At 35.0% G+C, this 20,848-nt stretch overlaps 1 protein-coding gene across 3 annotated transcripts in view; it reads right to left on the reverse strand.

Annotated features, from left to right (window-relative positions):
* Positions 1-12,302: 12,302 nt before the first annotated feature.
* The window catches only part of PCDH17 (protocadherin 17), a 104,160-nt gene continuing 95,614 nt past the window's right edge, over positions 12,303-20,848 (reverse strand). For all 3 annotated transcript variants that reach the window (XM_080659999.1, XM_080660000.1, XM_080659998.1), the window contains one exon: positions 12,303-16,959. In XM_080659999.1, coding sequence (XP_080516125.1) covers positions 16,277-16,959 — 683 coding nt within the window. In that variant the 3' untranslated portion in view covers positions 12,303-16,276. The remainder of the gene's footprint in view (positions 16,960-20,848) is intronic.

Below are 20,848 nucleotides of genomic sequence, written 5' to 3' on the forward strand. Positions count from 1 at the left end.
TCTGAGCAAACTTACTAAGTTTTTTCTTTGGAGCTATTTTTTAAGTATTGAAAATAAAGAAATATTTATTTTACTTTTATTAAATTGTCTCTTTCTTGAACATTTACCCTTCTCGTTTTCAATTCTAAGCAGGTGTTTTCAAGTTGTTTTCACATTTGCCACCTCATTCATTTGTGATCCCCTTTGCAATTTCCAGGTGCTGGGTTTCATTGGTTGTATATGCTACACAAAAAATGAAATCATGTATAATCAAGTGCTTAATGCAGTACTTTAAGTGGAACACAATTATGTGTGATTTTGAAAATAATCTGAGGAAAGGTCAATTCATTATTTTAAATCAGATATAGTTACAGTGGTGATACATAGTTTTCTAAAATTCCATTAAAACAATATTCTTTTCTGCCTGTTGACTTCACTTTTTAAAAAAAACAGCATGGATGGAACTGGAGAGCATTATGCTAAGTGAAATAAGCCAGTCAGTGAAAGATAAATACCACATGATCTCACTCATTTCTGGAATATAAAGAACATTATAAACTGTTGAACTAAAATAGATAGAGGCAAAGAAGCATCAAACAGATTGTCAAACTACAGGAGGAAGGTAGGGGAGGGTTTGGAGGGTAACAGATCAACGGAAGGACTTGTATGCATGCATATAAGCACAACCAACAGAAGCAAGACAGTGGAGGGGGGTCAAGACAAGTGCGGGGGCGGGGGCAGGGAGGGGAGGCCAGGGGGAGGTCAATGGGAAAAAAAAGGAGACATATGTACAACTATTTGTAATACCTTAAACAATAAAATTTTTAAAAAGCTATAGTTTTAGCAACCATCTGAGTTATATAACAAGATTCAATTACACCAGGTGGTATTGATTGATGTATTTAATGTTGGAATGAAGATGCCAACCATGACAGAATTGTTTAGTTCTATATTATGGCAAAATGCCACTTCTTTCACAAAGTTGGCTAATAATAAGTATTGCTTACAATGTGATGAGGCCTGTCAAGTAAGTTTACGGTATGCAAAATTCTAAGCTTTCAAGTATCCCTTTGAGATTGGCAGCATGGGCAGCCTATAGTGTGTTCCCTGTCTGTATAAGGAACAAACAAAATTGAATGGAGGATGGGCTGGCTAGTAAGCAGTCCACATTATAATTGATTAATTATGAATATTTCATGTTCTATATCTATATTTTCTCTAGAATGTTCTTTTTTGGAGAGTTCTATATTTCACATTCAATTTTTATGTTTACTTGCAAGAGTCTCTGGCCGCACATTTCAAAGAGAGTCTGTTGAAGGGGAAATTAGAGGCTGTGATTCAGAATTCAGTGAGTCTAGTCCCTGCAGAAACTTGGCTGAGGACAGAATCAGTTCTTGGGATGCCAAATTTAGTGGCCCTGGGCCAGAGGCTAATTTTGAATGCATGGCACACATCACTTTGTTTCCCGATTAAGCCATGTCTGTGAATCCCATGCAAGCACAGGAACAGATTTTAGTCAACACATGTATTAGCTTTAAGCACAACATAGACTTAATTCTGGCTTTAAACATGTGACAAAAATTACTTCCTAACATTATAAATTCCACCTCTGAAAAAAATGAATAAGGAATGCTAATTGACGTTTTTATGTTAATGATTCCTTATTTGAATTTCAAGAATGCCAACTGTGCTTATTTCTTATACTAGTAAAGGCATATTCAAGAAGAAAGAAGTAATCTTACATAAATATAAAAGTTTAACAAATAGTAAAATCATTTTCCCCTCCACTTCTTGCTTCTCTAGTATATATTAGGTAGAAATGTATTCACGAAATTAGATTTATTTGTTAAACTAATTCAGAAGTCTTAGAAAAGACTAAGAAAAAAATATGGAGCAAAGAAAACTAAATATCAATGTCTAAGACTGGATAAAAAGTTTTATTTATCAATATATTCACCTTCCTTGAGTCATACTGCTGTTTTATCATCTAGTATCTCACCAGAATGTTTTCCACATTGGGAAGCGAACCTAAAGCTTTCAGTGTATCAGAGTCTGCAGAAACACAACCCTTCCCATATAAATACTTGTGTCATTGTTCTAGGTTGAAGTCATTTGTAAATACACATACATATGTATGTTAAATGTAAAAAATAAGTTACTATTATAGATTTTTAAAAATGGGAGCTGTTGCTACTGAGTGATAGAAAGGATTAATGTGCTTCCTTAATGGACTGACCTTGAGCTGTGCCAACTTGCTTTGTTTTCAGTCCCGATTAAAAAGACCAGGATGAATCACATTCAGCCGGCTCAAGGAATTATAATGAAACACAATATTCTTGTAAATCTATTGTCTAAGAACTGTATACAACAGTCTTCTATCTATACTAATAACTTTTTTAAAAAATCAACCAATGTATGAGAAACCCTTTTATACAGAGAAAAAAAAGTCTACTAGTTAAATGATTGATTTCGTGCTCAATGTTTGTTCTCTACAGCATTTTATTTTCTCTCTGTGTTCCTTTTTAGTTTGTTCATGCAACTCTGAGTATTTATTCACCACTGGGTACTTAAAAAAGAAAGGAGAGGAAAAGGCAAGAACCAAATTAGAATCCTTTTGAATTGTTGGCTCTTGTTCCAGCCAATCTTCTTCTGAGTCGGAAATGATATTGCTCTTTTTGGAATTAGAGAGGGAGAGAAAAAAAGAATTCAGCGTAAATTATATCGTTATTTTACAACAGGCTTGCATTGGCCTAAGGGAAACACAAATTGAAACAGAAGAAATTTTGAAGCACAGGATGAAAATAAATCTTGTTTTCACCCAACACGGGTTTGACTTTGAGTGAATCTGTTGTAGATTGTGGGTACCATGGTTATATATAATGGAGATGAGATTGGGCAGGCCTGACATCTCTTAATTTATGTATTCTGCCAGTGTAATGCTAGCCACCTCCTGTTTTTATTATACCAGTTTAATGCCAGCCATTTCCTGTTTTCATTAGACCATTGTAATGCTAGCCTCCTACTGTTCTCATTAGTGCAGGACTGTGTAATGGCAGCCACCTCATGTTTTCATTATAGCAGAGCTGTATGGTGCCAGCTGCCACTTGTTTAACTTTACTGAGAAGCATTTGACCATGGACTACATAGTCCTACAAGCTAGTGACAAACCAAGGTAACGGTGTCCAGAGTTCTGGTGAAATAATGGTTACCTGCTTAAGTGACTTATCAGCTATTAAACTTGAAAGGAATATAGTTGCTGGATAATATAACTGTTTTGTTATCACTGTTGTTTTGTTGTGTTGTGTTTTAGAATCATTTGACAAAGACCTTTAACAGGATATTGAAATTATCTGTTGTGGTTATGTGTGGAGATTTTTCTATTACTGAGAAGAGTCAATTTGCAATAATGAAGAGCATTCATTGAAGAGCATTCATTGTGTCCAAAATGCATCTAAGCTCTTTATGTATTATCGCATTTATTTCTTACAGTTATCTTAAGAGTTAGTTACTCTCATTCACATTTTACAGATGGAGAAACTGAAGTACATGGTGGTTACATAATTCAGGGCTGGCAAATTTCCTCTGTAAAGGACTGGACAGTAACTATTTTCTGCTCTGTGGGCCATACAATTTTGTCCTAACTACTCAACTTTCCGATTGCACTGGAAAACAGCCATAAACAGCATGTAAATGAATGTGTGAGGCTGGCTTCCAACAAATCTTTATTTCTAAATTAGACTGGGGGCTGGATTTGGCCTGAAGTCCATAGTTTGCCCACTCCTGATAAAGTCCCAGAGCTAGAGAGCAGTAGTGAGAGGTGTCACTCTAAGCAAAATGCTAGTATTTAGCTGCACAGCCTAGGGTTTTAACCATCATTCAGTACTTCCTCTGTGCAACTTCTTAACTGGAAATACTTCCAATTCCTTTTATTTGGAAACCTTTTATTGTGCTGTGATTAAAGTTTTCAAAAAGAAAAATAACTTTGCTTAATTATGTGCTTTTAAAACTTTTTTGTTTTATTATTTATATTTTCATAGTTTTGTCCTGGATGCTTTTATTTATGAAGCATCTAAGACTTCTTTTGAATAATAACCTAAATAGAAAATGAATTATGGAAAATAAAAGAAGCATTTTCTATGCACAAAAAATAAATTTTCAAATATATTTTAACCTACATTTTTTCTTTATGTAAAAATGTTATGAATTTTTTTTTAAACCCAGCACTTTGTCACCCTCAGATTGCTGTATTATTAACTTACTGAATAGGGTAATTGACAGATGTGTATAGTTTGTGGAAATGATTAAAAGCTGTTGAGAATTGTAACCTGTCAGTGTTCCCTGGGAAACAAAGTCCTATCCATCTGTTAGGAGACTCTCTAAATAACTGTAATGAGTCACCTTTAAAATGGCAGCTGTCACCCTAAGATTTGAGCCTTGAAGCACAAAAAAAGGAATGTGTTATATATAATGACGTATGTGCTTCAACAAAAAGGGGAAAATATGTCCCCAGACTTCATGCGTTTGATCACAGAAGGGGTCTGAAAGCAATGCTTTGTTTTATTAGTCTGTGATCCACAGTTTGCACTGCTGTCTGAGGCCAGTAAAAGACAGGCAAGCAGGAGTGACGCTGAAGCTGGGTGAGGCATTCTACCTCTGCACGTAACTTCTCACTTGCCTTTAAGATATCTCAAAATGAATACACCCTCACAATGAACTTAGCACAGCTCAGCATCACCTCTGAAAATTACTTTTATTGAACTGCAACAGTGAAGACTTGGGAAGAGGCAGAAGATTGAAGCAGAAAGCCAGTACTAGTTGTGAGAGTTGGAAGCACCTGAGTGTTTCCTGTCCTCTTGGGCTGCTGGGTTCACTGTTGTGAAGTGGGGGTTGGTGGGTGAGAAGTTTCTTACACTTATTCTCTCCTTTCACTTCCTATTTTCTCAGTTTTATCTAAAATAGGGCAGGTGGAGTCATAACATTCTCTGTGAAATAAAATGCAAATTCCACTATGCAAATAGACCACTAGAAAGTAAATTAGCTTGAACAGTAGTGGTATTTCAGCAATTATGCTGCTATTTAATATAGAAAGATTCAGCATAAATAAAACCCAGCAAGTCTGTGGATGTGCTGGGGAGGTGACTGAGTCTCCCCTGGAAGAAGGACCGCTAAGGCTATGGCTGTGGTTCTCTCTCTTCTCTCGAATGCTTTTCAAAGTGTTCCTGGCCTGCTGGCATCACCACCATTTACTACAGTGCATAACAACTATATTTTTTAACACGTTTAGTGCATATTTAACCAAGTTTATAACAAATAAGATCTCTAATGTGGATTGGCTATAGTAATTATTATTTTTATTAATTAGCCTGCCACTGTGCAGACTTTCCACTTTTCTACTGGGGTTCCTGTCACCCTTTTAACACATTACCATTATTATTTTTAACCAGAGTCATTTCAAGTTCAAATTCATAAAATGTGCATTGGAACCACCCACCCTGCATTACAGATGGGTGAAACAGAATATGTGTCAAGAGAAATAAAACTTTTGAGAAACCATTTGCACTCACCTTCCCCTCACCTCATTTAAAAAGTCAATTTGACATTTTTTGGAATTCCGCATATTACTTTGAAAGGATTAAAATCAGTACTTATGGCAGGAAGAAGCCTGAGAGATCAATAGAGACATTCATTCTTCTTCATCCAGGCACATTTATGGTCACCTAGCTTCTGCTCAAATGTTGTCATTCCTTGATCTACCACATTCCCAACCATCATCACCTTTTCTATTCTGACCCCCACAGACTCCCAATGTCATGGTAGACACAGATTCTGCATATACATTAAGGACAGATGACTTGAGGTTGGAGGATATGTTGATCCTTTTACCTCTAAGGCAATAGTGAACTAGACCCTCAAGATAGTCCCAGATGCAGACTCTTCCCTTCCCTTTACAGCTGGGGAATGTGTTTCACCTGCCCTCCTTAGGGAATTAGCTTTAAACTGCTTTGGTGGAAGTGAACAGCCATCCCAACTAACACTTTTCCATTTCATGGAGATTCTTCCAATGTATGTGCTATTGGAACTGATTAGAATCTGAGATAATATTTTCAGCTGCAAGAAGACACTAGCCCTGCCAAGCAGAATATACCCCCAAGAAGTTGGAAATAGGTCCTTTTGCTAACTAATTTAGAAGTATTTTCAGATCTCCTTCCAAAACTGGAAAAAACATATCAATCCATTTAGTATCCAATGCCCATAATCTAAACCCAAATGTTGTTCACTACTTTTTTAAAAAATATTTTCTAAGGCAGGATTTTTCAACATGGACATTATTGACATTTTGACAGGAGAAATCTAGGGGTGTGGGAGCCGTACTATGCATTGCAGAATATTTGGTTACTACTTGATGACAGTAGCAACACAGCACCCCCACCTCTTGACAACCAAAATTGTCTCTAGGCGCTGACAAATATCCCTGGGGGTCAAAATTGCCCCTGGTTGGAAACCACTAATCAAAAGTCATTATTCCCAATTTTATTGCCTAAATAATCAATAATTGTAAGCTCCTCTACTGATATGCATAGAACATTATGGAAGCACTAGAGGCCTGGTGCACAAAATTCGTGCACTGGTGGTGGGCGGTGGGCAGTGTGGGGGGGTGTCCCTCAGCCCAGCCTGCACCCTCTTGCAGTCCAGGAGCCCTCACTCCTTACTGCTCACCTGCTCACTGCTCTTTACCACTCAGCTAGCTGCTGCTTAGCACTGCTGCAGAAGCAGGAGAGGCTCCCACCATTGCCGCTGCACTCGCCAGCCATGAGCCCAGTTTCTGGCTGAGCGGCGCTCCTCCTGTGGGAGCACACTGACCACCAGGGGCAGCTCCTGCGTTGAGTGTCTGCCCCCTGGTGGACAGTGCACATCATAGCGACCAGTCATTCTGCCATAATGGTCACTTAGGCTTTTATTATATAGATAAGATAGGACACATTATCATCAGCCTTGGGGTTCCTGGGACAGTGAATACAATGAAAAAATTTCTTAGGAATCAAATTATTCTGCCCAACAGACTTCACACAGCAGATACCAGGAGATGTTTGGAGAATATTGGAATACTAAAGAAACAAAACTCTTTTTCAGAGATGAAAATCATCCATACTTTTGATCTGCACTTTTTTCTTCTGTCTCACTTTGCCTCCCAATGTTCTGAACACGATTACAGATTTCAAAGGAAAAATTATTTCTGGGAAGCTGGAAACATACACATAAATACTCTGCTGAAGGCTTGAAGCTGAGAATTGCAAGATTCAGCAAAGTTGGCATCGCCTTTAGATAGCTGGATGCAACCCAAGAACAAGGTGCTATTAGGCAGCATCTTATAAAGAATGGCTCACCAGGCAGCAGCAAGCTGTCCTAGTGTTATTTTCCTGAATTCACATTCAGCTTGGCAAGCCTCTCCCAGAGAGCCTAATTCAGGTGTCCCCAAGTCTCTTCTTCCTTGGAATAGGCATGTGTGTGACATCTCATCTCAGAATTTGGTACAATTTCCAACTGGACCTATCACACCATTAAACCCTTTCTAATTTCTGACCAGAAAATATTCTGACTTATTTAAATGTTTTTGCACACACTGCCTCTTTTCTTCCCGAATTTATTTCCTCTATATCTCCACTGCAAAAATCCTTTCCCACCTTAAATGCTCAATTCAAATGCTGCCTTCTCTAAGAAGCTGTTACTGATTCTCTCAGCCACCTCTCGTTTCCTCAGCTGAAAGGACTTGCTCTCTCTCTTTTTTCTCCCACTGCAAGTTGTACTTCTCTCACAGTACCAACTACAAGCTGCACTTGTGTAAATATATTTATTTCCCAGAATATTTTAAATTCTGTAGCGACAGAGGCTGCATTTTGTTAATATGTATGTGCTCCATTGTATTAAAAAACACAATGCATGCTTCATAAATTACTGTGGAATTGAATTGGATGGAATTGGATGTCACATTCCCAGAGAAGCCACATTTAACCCGTTCATTTATTTCCGTTCTTCCTCTTATTATAAACATAAAGTAAATTTTAGTAGTTATCCAAAATGAAAGTAATGATGAAATATGTATAAGCTGAAATTGAGAAGTGGCCAGGGAAGAGATGCAGATTGAGAAATCAGAGTACATAATCAGAGTTAAGAGTCTTTTATCTTCGATCAATACCAAATATTTCACATGATGAGATATTAAAATGAATATTTCTTAACATATAGAAATTTATAATACTAGAGTAAAATTATTCACTTTCAACCTTTCAATAAAAGTAGCTAGTACTCTTGCATAAAGATTTTAGCTAAGATCCTGCATCCTTATCTATTTACCCTTTGCATCCCTCTGTTATATCTTATTATGCATTTTGTTCATTTTAATACTCCATGTAGGTTATGCCTAAAATATATTATTAGTTTTCCTATAGGTTAATAAAACAATTTGGACATTTTCACCTTATGTAATTTTGGGGTGAGACATCATTGTCTCCATAATTGATCCATAAGCCTAAAGACATATGAAAATACATATAAAGATGAACACCAATAATAGAAAAATAGGTAAGAAAAACTACATAATAGTTGATATTGAGATAAAATTATGAAATAAAGGTAAAATAAGAAAATAGTTACATATAAGACAGTAGATAAATATTATAGAATGATTAATACATTAAATGGATATAGATAAAAACCTGATTTTAAAAGAGAAAGGATAAGATTAAAAAATAAAAATACCTTTTCTCTAACCCAATTATTATATTGCAAACATAGTCTTTCAGCTGCAATAGTAGAAGAAAATATCAAACTATGATTTAATTTGCTAAAACTGTAGTAATGAGATATTCAGCCAATCAATAGAACAAGTGAATATTACTTCCCACCTATCTGAATTTAGATTTCCAAAATATAAAACTAGCTAATTAGTGTTAAAAGAACTTTTGAATTTATTTCTGGATTTCTTCAGAATAATGTTGGTTTTCTGTAAACTGTAAAAAGATATATGAACAATGTACTAGTAAGTTAAATTCAGGCAGAATCAGAAAAATTTCATTAACCAGCCTGAAAATGGCATAACTGACAATTGTGATCTCTCATTTTCATATGATCATTGAAGAATTGAGTGATGCAATATTGTATCCAATGTAGTTGGGGCAGGTTATAAATTTTTTAAAAATGTGTTCTTCATTCCTTAGCCATATTACTACTGCTGAAATACCCGCTCTCCTTAATTTTGTGATACTGGTTTTTGCAATATTTGACTCTCATGCCTGTATATATAACATTAATTCACATGTAATGGATGTAATATTTTAAAGTTTCTTCAATATTACTAGAGTTTATGTAATTCTTTCTAAGAAGACTATTAATAACCATATTAGTTTAGTATATGCCAAATGATGATATAAAGGAATTCCATAAAGTCTATATGACTGCTATCAGGTGAAAATATATCCAGTTGATGGAAAAAATAATGTTTCATAATATCCTTTTAGAATATTTTGGAGAACATAACACCAATGTAGAAAAGTTGAGGGAATCTTAAAGGAAGCACGATTCTTATGTCATTAAATTTTCTTAGAAACTGTCATTCCTTTTCTCTGCTTTTCAATTTCTTTACTACTGTTATGAATGATTAACATAGAGGCTATCTAAATTCTATGATGTGAGTTAATTTATAGGGAGAGGAATATTACTAGCATAATATAATTTTTCAGACGATAAATTTAAGATACTAGAGAGGCAAAAGATTAGATAGGACAAGATTGCAGATTCACAAAATCTGAAGCAAACACAGCAACAGGACTTTCAGTTCAAGTGTGATCTTAAGGCTTCCTAGCTTAATGTCCTTGGATAAGTGCACTTGCCTTTTTGAGCTTCAGAATCCTTAACTCTGTACTGTCATAATTTTGTGAAAAATGCTCTGTAAATTGGAAAGTCCTCTACAAGCAGAATTTATCAGTATTAATTTATATTTGTGTAACTCTTAGTCAGTCTGCCTGGTGCTGAAAACCCTTAGGGAAGTAAGAATGATTTTCATGTAAGCAATGATGAATACCAATATTTTCCACAAAATATGCCAATCTGTATAAAGTGAACAGAGAGAGGGTTCCAAATTTAGTTTTTGTTTTTTAACAATCATAAAAAATATTATGAAACAATTTGACTGAGTAACATAACTTCAGGCAACTGGATTTTTAAATATAAATCATACTCCAAATTTCATTTATTAAACTGCTACAGGTAATTTAATATGTATAAAAAGGAGTGGAATAAATATTAAGTCCCTCTTAAAGTGAAGTGTTTTATTTGTAAGACAAAAATAGAATAGTTATCTTGATCTATGGGTGGTGTCAACTGGTGTGATACAGTTCGCAAATGCTCCCTGAAATCTTCCCCCCTTAATCCATCTTTGCATGTAAGATACTCATTACAATTTAAACTAGTTTGGAAAAAAAAAAACACAAAAAAACCAGTAATACTTTATGACCCTAAAATACTAAAAATGGGTACCCTCCTTTAAGAATATTGGGAATTTAATTCCTAATGTACAGTGGCTTGTCCAGTATTATAGTGTCTAAAATGAGCAGAAAATGATATATTTCCTTGGTGAACCATGTGCAACCATCTCAAAAACACATACTGAAGAGGTTTGAGGATGGTCCATTAACTTGCTGATTTATTTCTGTGTGCCATATCGATGAACTTTAAGAATGGGTTCTGTTCATATTTTACAAAGAGTTGTCTACAATTATCTATTAATTGTAACTTGTGAGCATATCTACTTAAAAAACATAATTGAAGGGACTCCCATAGTTCATTGCCTTGCAGTAAGCCTGTGATGTATATTTCATTCATCACTTCCTCCTGATTGTAGCATGGCCAGGTAGGTTCTTCATTTCAGCAACTCAGTGCTCCCGCAACACTAATCAGATGGTTCAATTGAGTCAGTGAACAGCTTGCTCTCATTTCACTCTTGAAAGCAGTGAATGGCATAATAGGCATGTGGTTTTTGTTCTTCTTAAGAATGAATTTATTTTAATTATGCAAAAGTAATGTTGTCATGGCAACATAAGGTTGATTTCTATTTCAGTGTATATCACCTAGGCACAAGCTATAAGTACTCTGAGGGTAAAATGTAATTGGTTTAGTTCTTTGTACCTCAGGGTCTTTGTGAAGCAAATGATACCTATGTGATGCTCAATGAAAAAGAAATAAAGAGGTCGACAAAAAAATGAGCAAAAGACTGAGTAGAGAAGCCATGTAGTCTATCCCAATAACTGTAAAACTTAAACATCTTCTTAAGTATGAAAAAGCAATGCACTTTTCTTGATATAAGTTATGCCCTCAAAAGAAAATTAAAATTAAAAAAAATATATAAATGGGCAGACTATTATGTTGATTTGTAATTTAGGAGATGCCCCTCACTGAGAGTTAGATTGTGGGGTAACTGAGGAAAATGCAAACAACTAAACCCAATTTATAAACAGTAATGTGTATTAGAACTTACCTATTTGTTTTTCTCACCAGGCTGTGACCCAGGCATCAATCCTTGTTTACTGTTTACTCCTAGGGCATAACAGCCCAGGGAAAACACACAACAGAAATTCAGTAGATGTTTGTTGAATGAGTAGAAAGAGATGCTTATTATTTTAAGTTGCTAAGATGAACATGTATTTGCTTTAAAATGTCATTTATAAATATGTACTTTCATCAATAATGTAAGATTATGAGAGGGCTTATAAAAATGACTTTTCTAAAGTCCTAGAGTAGTAGAATCTTATACCAAACTAGAGGTCCAGTGCACGAATTTGTGCACAGGTGGGTTCTGGCTGGTCCACCCCGATTGGTTGGCGGGGGGTGACCCATGAAAGTGGGGCTGGCCGGGGGACGGGCTGTGTGTGGTTGGCGAGCTGGTCCTGCCTCCTGGTCAAACTGCCAGTCGAACTCGTGGTCGAGGGAACAATTTGCATATTAGCCTTTTATTAGATAGGATTACCCTCAAACCAGTTCTAAATATTAAAAACCACAAGTTTCTTTATAGTATGAATCCCTGGTAATTATTTGATTAGTCAATTTATCTAAACAATCTGGATGACTGTTAACCCATTTCTGAGGGAACCTAGTGACATTATTGTTACATAATTTTTTAAAAAAAATCTTATTTTACTGGCAAACTAGCATAAGCAGTTGTGCTGCCACAGTTGCTTTCCAAATTATTTATGACCAGGGTCCCTGGGGGCATGCAGTGTGTAACACATCACTTGTGTGTTAATGAATCCAAGGGAATGCAATGCCACTATTAGTAATAGCTTTTTATTCGGAGTCCTCATTTTCCAGATAGGTCACATAAACACAGCCATTAAACAATAGCATTGAGATAAATCCATAAAATGTATGCTGCTTTTATTGTCTTTGTTCACCAATCACTTGGTGCACTAAGAACCTTATGGTGTGATGGAGTTGATATATGGGAATAGCCAACCTTCAAAACACTGGGGCCAGGAAAGTCAGGTCTCATTCAATTATGTTTCAAAACAACACATCTTGATAGCCAAAACTCTCATTTGAATTAATGCTCTAATAAATGCTGTCTGTTGTAAAAATAATATAATATAATTAGACAATAATGGGTGGGCATATATTATGCCAGACCTCAGTTTCCCAGTTGACCTCAGCAACTTCTACTCCATTAGGCAACGAACAGTTTTTAACTTGGTTCTAATAAAGCATACTGTTCTTTTACTACATGACTATATTTTTATGGTGTCATTTTTTAAATCAAGCAGTGCCCAGGTCTTTTACAGGGAAGTCATATTTTACAAGATATCTGCTAATTTAGGAAAACAAAACAAGTCCATTTCCAAACCAGGAATTGAATTAATTTATAGAGCAGTGAGCCAATTTTTGTATATTGCCTGCAATTGGATGTCAGGTTAAGAAATAATATGAAAGCATTGTTTGAAATTGTGTGAAATGTCTCTTTAATGTTTACTTTGGTATAGTATAACTAACACTGATTCTTAACTACTTTTAACTTTGATGAAAAGATCTTTCATCATTAGCATGTTGTGGAAAGATTTTGTTACTGATTTTTTTAGTTCATCAGTAAACAATTTTTAAAACTTTGACTTTCTATGAAAATTTATATAAACTATTATTCTGTGCTTGATATCAATTATTTAAGAACCTAAAAGGAAAAGTATCATCAAAGTATTCATTTTGAATGTGTGAAGTTTTTTTGAGGGTTAGTTAATGGAGATGTGAATTAATTTTTTACATTCTGAATGATGCTGAAACCCCTTGAAACATCTCTGTTTGATTGTGTATCACCTCTTAGAGAAAGTTGCTCCCCAAAAGCGTGATTTTGGCATCTCATAGACTTCCTTGGAAGTCAAGCACCAGAGGTCTGTGATAAAGGTAGTTGCCAGCCAAATGAATAAAAGCAAGATTCCCTCAACTCAATTATAAAAGCTTAGAGCCCTGACTGCTGAATTACCACCAACTTGAAAATAAATAACCACTACTAAATGCAGATAACATGTTAAACAGCTAACACTAGTAAATCACTGGTGACAGAGAGCCGAAAGGGAAATCCCTCACACATTGGCACACCAATTCTTAAAGTCTTATAGCCTTGTAATGTCTTCAGACACATATACTAAATTGAACAACTGGTTACTCAAAGTTAAGAATGTTTTAAAAATAAACCCTACTCTCTTTTTTATGTAATTTACATACTGCCTTAGATTTTACTAAGTGGCTATCTAGTAAGAGAGAGGCAACACTTGGTAAGACTAAATGGCAATCCATCAAATGTCTGCTATCAAGCTAAATCAACCTGTGGTCTCCTGGCAAAAAGCAAGATCATATAATAGAGACAACACATTTCAGATACATAAATTGTCCAAAATATAGACAGTCAGTTCGGTTTCACATGTACAAGATCCCTTCTTTTCTAATTTAAACATTTACAAATGATAAAAACCAATAGTAGAGTTTTGGAAAGGCTGTTACTAGGAACCAAATACAGTTCTCCAGAGAATAAGGCTGATGGGAGTTGTTCACTATTCCTTTCAAAGCAATTTGCAAAGGAGGTACAGTCTAAAATCTTGACAGCATTTGAGGGAAATATTTTCAGTTGAATTTGTTGAGGTTTAAAATTACAAAACTTAATTCAGTTCAGTGTTTGTTTTTACTCTTGTTTTTGTTAATCTAGGATTTTATGACATTTATGCTGTTTCTACACTGGCTTGGTGGCCAGAAAAGAAGGCACAGAATTCTCCACCAGTTTGCAAATAATGCATTTTTCTGCTCCAGTGCACAAACAGCCTTTATGTAACTCAGCACCATGTTTTCTAAGGTATGGGCTGGAAACTGTTTGTCATGAAGCTGTAAAATGCCAAAAAATTTTTAACACTGAAGGAAAATGTCAATCAAGGCATTTTCCCATCTGCTGCTACTTCTGCAAGTGCTAATTTTATTTTTCCCAATTCCTGAAATTTGAGGTTTCCTAGCCTCACATGGAAGTAAGTTTGAAACTTGCTAAATGACACAAGAAAAAAGGTGCAAGCAAATGAAGGAATAGAAGGTGTATTTTTCTCAAAGGACACCAATAAAAAGAGGCAGAAGAACATTGATAAAAATGGAAAACATTCTGTTAAGACCCAGACCTCTTGAAAAACACTACACAATGCAAATAACCAGGGCTGGTATCATACATGCATTAAAGCATTTTTCATGGTTTTGAAATAAATGGGAACACACATCTTGAACCACATAAGATACTTTTAAAACCAATCAACAGTATGATATCTACAGAGGCAGAAACTGTGTGTTATTGAGAAAACATGAAGGAATTTCAGGTATTGGTACAAATGCAATTCTTGTGATTTAGCATGACTTTAATAGAAGCTTCTACAAGGACTTGCACATAACCATGACTGACAGATGTATTTTTTGACCTTTCAGATAGCTCCATCGGCTCACTCAAACACATTTTGAACAGATTATGTACTGTAGTACTTGGTAGACTATACATTAAACAAGAGACTTTGCTCTGAGGCACTGCTTCCCACACTCCATGGGGAAAAGGAAGCAGGAAAAAACAAAACTCATAGAGTTCGACAGCTACTGAGGCAACACTTGCCATTTACAATATAAGCCCAAATATTTTTGCAACACAACTATATATTAATTTAATAAAATACACAATATAGCTCTTATACACTCAACAATTTGGCTCATATGCACTGAATCTGCAATAAATCAATAAAAATATGTCATTTGATGTAAACACATTGAATCTTCTTACATTTGCACATATAAATGATCATGTGATTTGTGTATGTCTAAGACATTTTTCCTTTCCTGAGCTATTTTAGTGTCCACAAATAAGTAAAGCACATTAATCATGTTAATTTTCTCTGAATAGTGTTACTCAATGGTAACTATTTTTCAGAATCTTTCTAGGTCAAATTAAAAATATACCCATCATTATTTATATGTTTGTTGGACACTAAAATGCTAAAAGAAATTTTAAAACTTCAAATTTTCTCCTCTTTTAATGAAGTGAATTAGTCTGTGTGTGTGCAGGACAAAATGGACTATATCTTTTTACATTTAACTTTTATACGACATGAGGTGTCTTACAAATGACCAAGTATTTTAAAAATGTTTTTTCAACCGATGATATGGAATGTTCTTTGTGTTTATATGTGTGGCAGGTAACTTTATACAGAAATGCTTACCACAAATATGTATTAATGTTTGGTGTAGCTTGGACTACTGCAAGGTCTTTGCGGGACTTTCAGTAGAAGCCTGTGATGACTGCTAAAAATCCACCACAGATCACACATTATGACCCTGCTTTGTATGGGGTTTATAGGTAAACAGTGAAGTCAGCATAAATCACGGAGGACAGTCTTACAGTGATCAGAAATACTTCACTTCTCACACGGCATACCTTCCTAACAGATTGTCAAAAGGTATCTTGCCTCCTCATCCTCCTTTTTCTTCTCTGTTTTTCTTTCCTCTTTGAGCATCATCAATTCTGTCCTAATATAAGTTTGGTCAAAACAAAACCATTGTTATCTCTGGAAAAAAAATAGCAGTGAAAAGGACATACTTGTGGGCACTTCAGTTGTTCACGGAAAGCCTTAAAGCAGCATTGGTCTCTCTTCATCCCTATAAACCAGGTTGTCACCAGGAGGGATCGTTTTTAAATCAACAGAAGAGATAAGAAAATGCCAATGCTTTTTTTTTTTTTTTTTCCCTCTCACTTTCTCACAGCCACAGGGTCATTTCCTCGACAGTCCTGCAAAAGCTTATCAATTTCTCTCACGACTTCCTCCGCATCCACCGACTCTCGGCCCAGATCCCTGTTGGGGTGGTCAAGCTGCTCGAGAACAGCCCCCATCTCGCTGGAATCGCGGCTGGCTCTGGAATGTACATCTGCGAAGACCCTTGCCATCTGATCAGAAGCCATGAAGGGAGGGTCTCTTGGTTGCTTACTTGGCGACAGATACTGACTGTCAGTGGGCAAATACTGGCTGCTTGCTTCGGCCAGGGCTCCTGGTTTTACTTCGCAACCATCCTGGGAGCCTTTTGTTGAGGTGCAAGGCTCCATGCATGCCTTGGTGGGGCTGCTTGATGCTGAGGGGACCTCTTGGAGGAGAGGGCTCAGGGCACGTTTGGCTTTTAAATAAGGTTTAACATTGGCAATGAGAATAGTGTGCTCTCGCTTGTCTTTTCCAAATGTACAAAAGGTCTTTTTCCCAGTGGGATTCACAGTTTCGTAAGTCTCAGTCTCAACATTAGCTTCAACTGTGGGTACAAAGAGATTTGTGCGGTAATCTGCATTTTCAGCCTGATTGGCTGCAGGGAACTGTGGCATCCAACACCTGTCAGAATGACCAAGCACTCGGCATTCATCTGTGCAATTAATGCACTCTTCTTGTTCTGCAAGACAAAAGAGAAAAAGCAAGTCCAATCATTAGAGTTGCCTTTACATTTCTACCAAGACTCGCTCAGCTCTCAGTGGGCCTGCTTGACCTCTGGTCTCTTAATTAAAAAGGAAAAGAAAACAATAATTAATACATTTCAGGATGGTTGCATAAACCTGCTGGTTGAGACAATGGTTTTATTTAAGTCTAGTCTCTAGATATTAATGAATTCCCATAGCCTGGGAAGAAGAAAAAGTGGCCATTGGAGAGTCATTCTCAGTAGAATAGAACATCACTGTAAACTACTTTCCTTGGGATATCAGTTAGTCTTTGTTCTGTATAACCCATCCTGGAAACAGTGAGCTTCAAAAAGGATTACTTGGATTAATTTTTCAAATCAAATAACAGGACAAAAGCTGGATTGCTGACTTCTATAACAACTCCTAAGCTTATTTTTTAATGTTTTATCCCTATTTTCCTTGTAATTGTTATTTTGGTGACAGTCGTAAAATAAAAGGTTTCCTTTAAACGCCTATTTTTCCTGCTGAGAGTAGCAAATGGAAATTTCTATCAGAATGTGTTATGAATAAGCTTGTCAAAAAGTGCACATTTCTATTTTATTAGATATGGGTATGGATCATGTAATCAGTTTTCTTCACTTTAGGTTTTTGTTTTTGGTGTAAGTAGGTGAAAATAGATTTAGTCAACAGATATAGTTCAGAGTGAATGACGAATCATGATTTCCTATTTTAAATGATAGTGCTTTCTGTGAGAATTTTTGCTTCTCTCTTTTGGCAATAGAAATATAGATATCTAAATAAAGCTTTTTTAATGATCCTATTTCAAAGATGCTGAATAAGAAAACATGAAAAAAAAGTCTTCATTATGACAACAGCTGCATACTTCCATGACCCCAATATTTTAAACTATAACTTTGAACTTTGTCTTCCTAGTTGTCCTTTTCTTCTAAAATAGCTATTCCCCTTAAAGTTTAATGATCCTTTAAATCAGAAACTTTTTTTAAGGTGAGGATATTTACAATTTATCTCTGTGTGATGGAAATAGAATTCCGTACATATTTAAGAACTCTTGGGATTGACATAAAATTGACGCGAGAGGATCTTGACAAATTTATAGTGTCATGTGCAAGGAGAAAAATGTTCATATGAAAGATACTTAAAATAGGAAGAAGCAAATTTAATAGCATTGATAAATTTATGCAGTTACTTTTCAAAGCCATAAATAAAATCTGAATTCATATTTAAAACACATAAATAATTCCCTCTCCAAAAAAAGAAAAAAATATACAACACAACTCAATTTATCTCAGAAGGTTTTAAGATGAAATAATTTCCTATGACATTAACATTTTTTAAAGTTATCTAAATACTGTTATGACAGAACAAAATACTGTGGCATTACATAGCATGTATCATTAACACGTGAAACATTTAAAACATATTTAGGTATGTCATGTTTTGCCATGTTTTGAAAAATATATTTACCTGTGCATAAATTAAATATGTTAAGTTTATTATGTAACACAGGTAAGTATGTTGAAATGCAGTCCAACTGAACTTTCACCCAGAGACTCGAATATTATCTGATGTGAAATTGTTGGACAGATGAACACAATGAGAAGCAGGAGGATACAGAAACATAAAATTTTCTAAAATGCATTCTTGTATAGATTTAAAGTAGAGTAGAAATTTTATAGAAAAGAATATCCTGAAAAGTTTAATATCTGGTATCTATTTTCTTTACCTATTCTGAATGGGAATCATAAAAAATACTTCCATATACGTGCCAGTAAGTGTTAGGAAAAAAAAAGGTATTATTTCATTCAACCAATTTTGTCCTCCAAAAATACAGTAGAACACTTTACTACCTATTTCACTTGGTGATGAATCTTTTAGAGTCAAAAGTTTTTAAAAATTCATTTGCAATCCATACACTCTTTTTGAAACATAATAACATAGTTTTATATACTAATTGTGACTGGCCTTCAATTTCAGCTATTTGGATAGCCTAACATTGAATAAATTCAATATAAATTTAAAAAGAAAGTGAAAGTGATAGAAAAATGCAGATATATGAAAGTGAAAATCGACCTTGATTTTCAACATAAAATGATTGCACTTTACTACTGAAAATTTGCAGCTTTTTACTTGACTCATTCATGTCACATCCTAGGGAACAAATTTTGAGTATTGGTTGTGATACATTATAAGCTGTTCACCTTGTGATTAGGCTGCAATTTTGATGGCAGCAGTTCACAGATAGTGAAGAAAATAGAATGGACACTTTTGCACTAGCAGCAGAAACTATGAGCATAAAGTAAACAATAGCTGCAGGGGTCAAATAAGAATTTATGAGAGTAAAATTATTTTTGAAGTCACATCAATAAAAAGATAAATAGGTAGGTACTGAAAAGAGACATATAATGTTTGATTAGCTAGACCAAAAAGAAAAAAAAAATCAAAGAAAAAGGGAAGAGAAGCTAAATAAAGGGAGAGAGGCAGAGGAGGGAAGCAGAGAGGGAAGAGGAAGTGGAAACGTTTTAAAGAAAGGGAGTTGTATTAGGAGGATTTCAGCCATGTGTATCTTTTGTCATATTTTGCAAAAACCCCTCAATAACCTAAGTGTATATAATAAAGAATAATACTGTTGAGTGTTTTCTCAAGCCCTAGAACTATAAATGAAGGTAAACTTCTGCATCTTAGAGAAAATGGATCCCAGAATAGATATATTGAATTAGAAGCTACAGAATTTTTTTAAAAGCAAAGTATAAAGACTGCCCCGACTTGCATAAATCAGTGTAACCAAAATCAAATATTTGTATTAGAAAACAAATTTAGAGACACTGGGTAGAAGAAATCAAAGCAAAAATAATTGATCCAAGATTTACTTTTGTCTTCTGGAGCAATCTGGGATTATAAGGGAATTGTTTACTTTTATTTTAATGCTGTACTCAATATAACATGATTTCCCTTCAACAGAATGCACCCTCTACCAGAAAAATGGACTAATCCAAATGGTATGCAGATGAGAAAAATTGAGAAATAAGCATGTTTATATTGCAAAGACAAAGTAATTCTGAAGACCAACAGCTAAAAATCTGGACAGTTCTGCCTATAGGGAAAGTTTCCAATGTCTAATTTTTAAAATGTATGGTTGCCTAAAGAATCATATGACAATCAGATAAACTGGAATACTTGTTTAGTATTAAGAATCATTTTCTGTAGCCATATAGCCTCATCTAACTATTGCACAAGCACCCATAGGGAGGAATCTAAATACTGTCATCCTAATTAGTTTAATTTTGCATCTTAATTTGTAAGATATTTTTTCAAATGATATAAAGTCAATCAAATGACTACAGCATTGCAGTTCATTTTGTGCCAAAAAATCTCTCTCTCTCTCTCTCTCTCTCTCACACACACACACACACACACACACACACAGATCTTTGTTTGTATGTGTGTGTGATAAAATTGAGCTTTTCCTAGGATACATAGTCCAGATAAAATTTAAAAACTCAAATACATAACCAATGCATTCTTGAAAATTAACTATCAGCAATTGCCATAAGCAATGTACAGGTGAATCATTACAACATACAAGAATGTTCTATATTCATAATATGAGTGATAACATAAATATAGGGTGTCCCAAAAATGTATATACACTTTAACAGCTGATAGTTCAATTTTGAAAATGAAATACATGTTAATAAACACTGCCTTTATAACTATTCAAAGTGTGTGTATACATTTTTTGCATATTCTCTCTATATAAAATATAAATATTTATATATAAAGCATCACAAATATAATGAATATATATATGTATAACTCTTTTTATCTAAAATCTATCATTGTCCCAACAACTTGACTACCTCTGAT

This window comes from Plecotus auritus, assembly GCF_963455305.1.
Source record: "Plecotus auritus genome assembly, chromosome: 3".
In the NCBI taxonomy this organism is placed as follows: Eukaryota; Metazoa; Chordata; class Mammalia; order Chiroptera; family Vespertilionidae; genus Plecotus; species Plecotus auritus.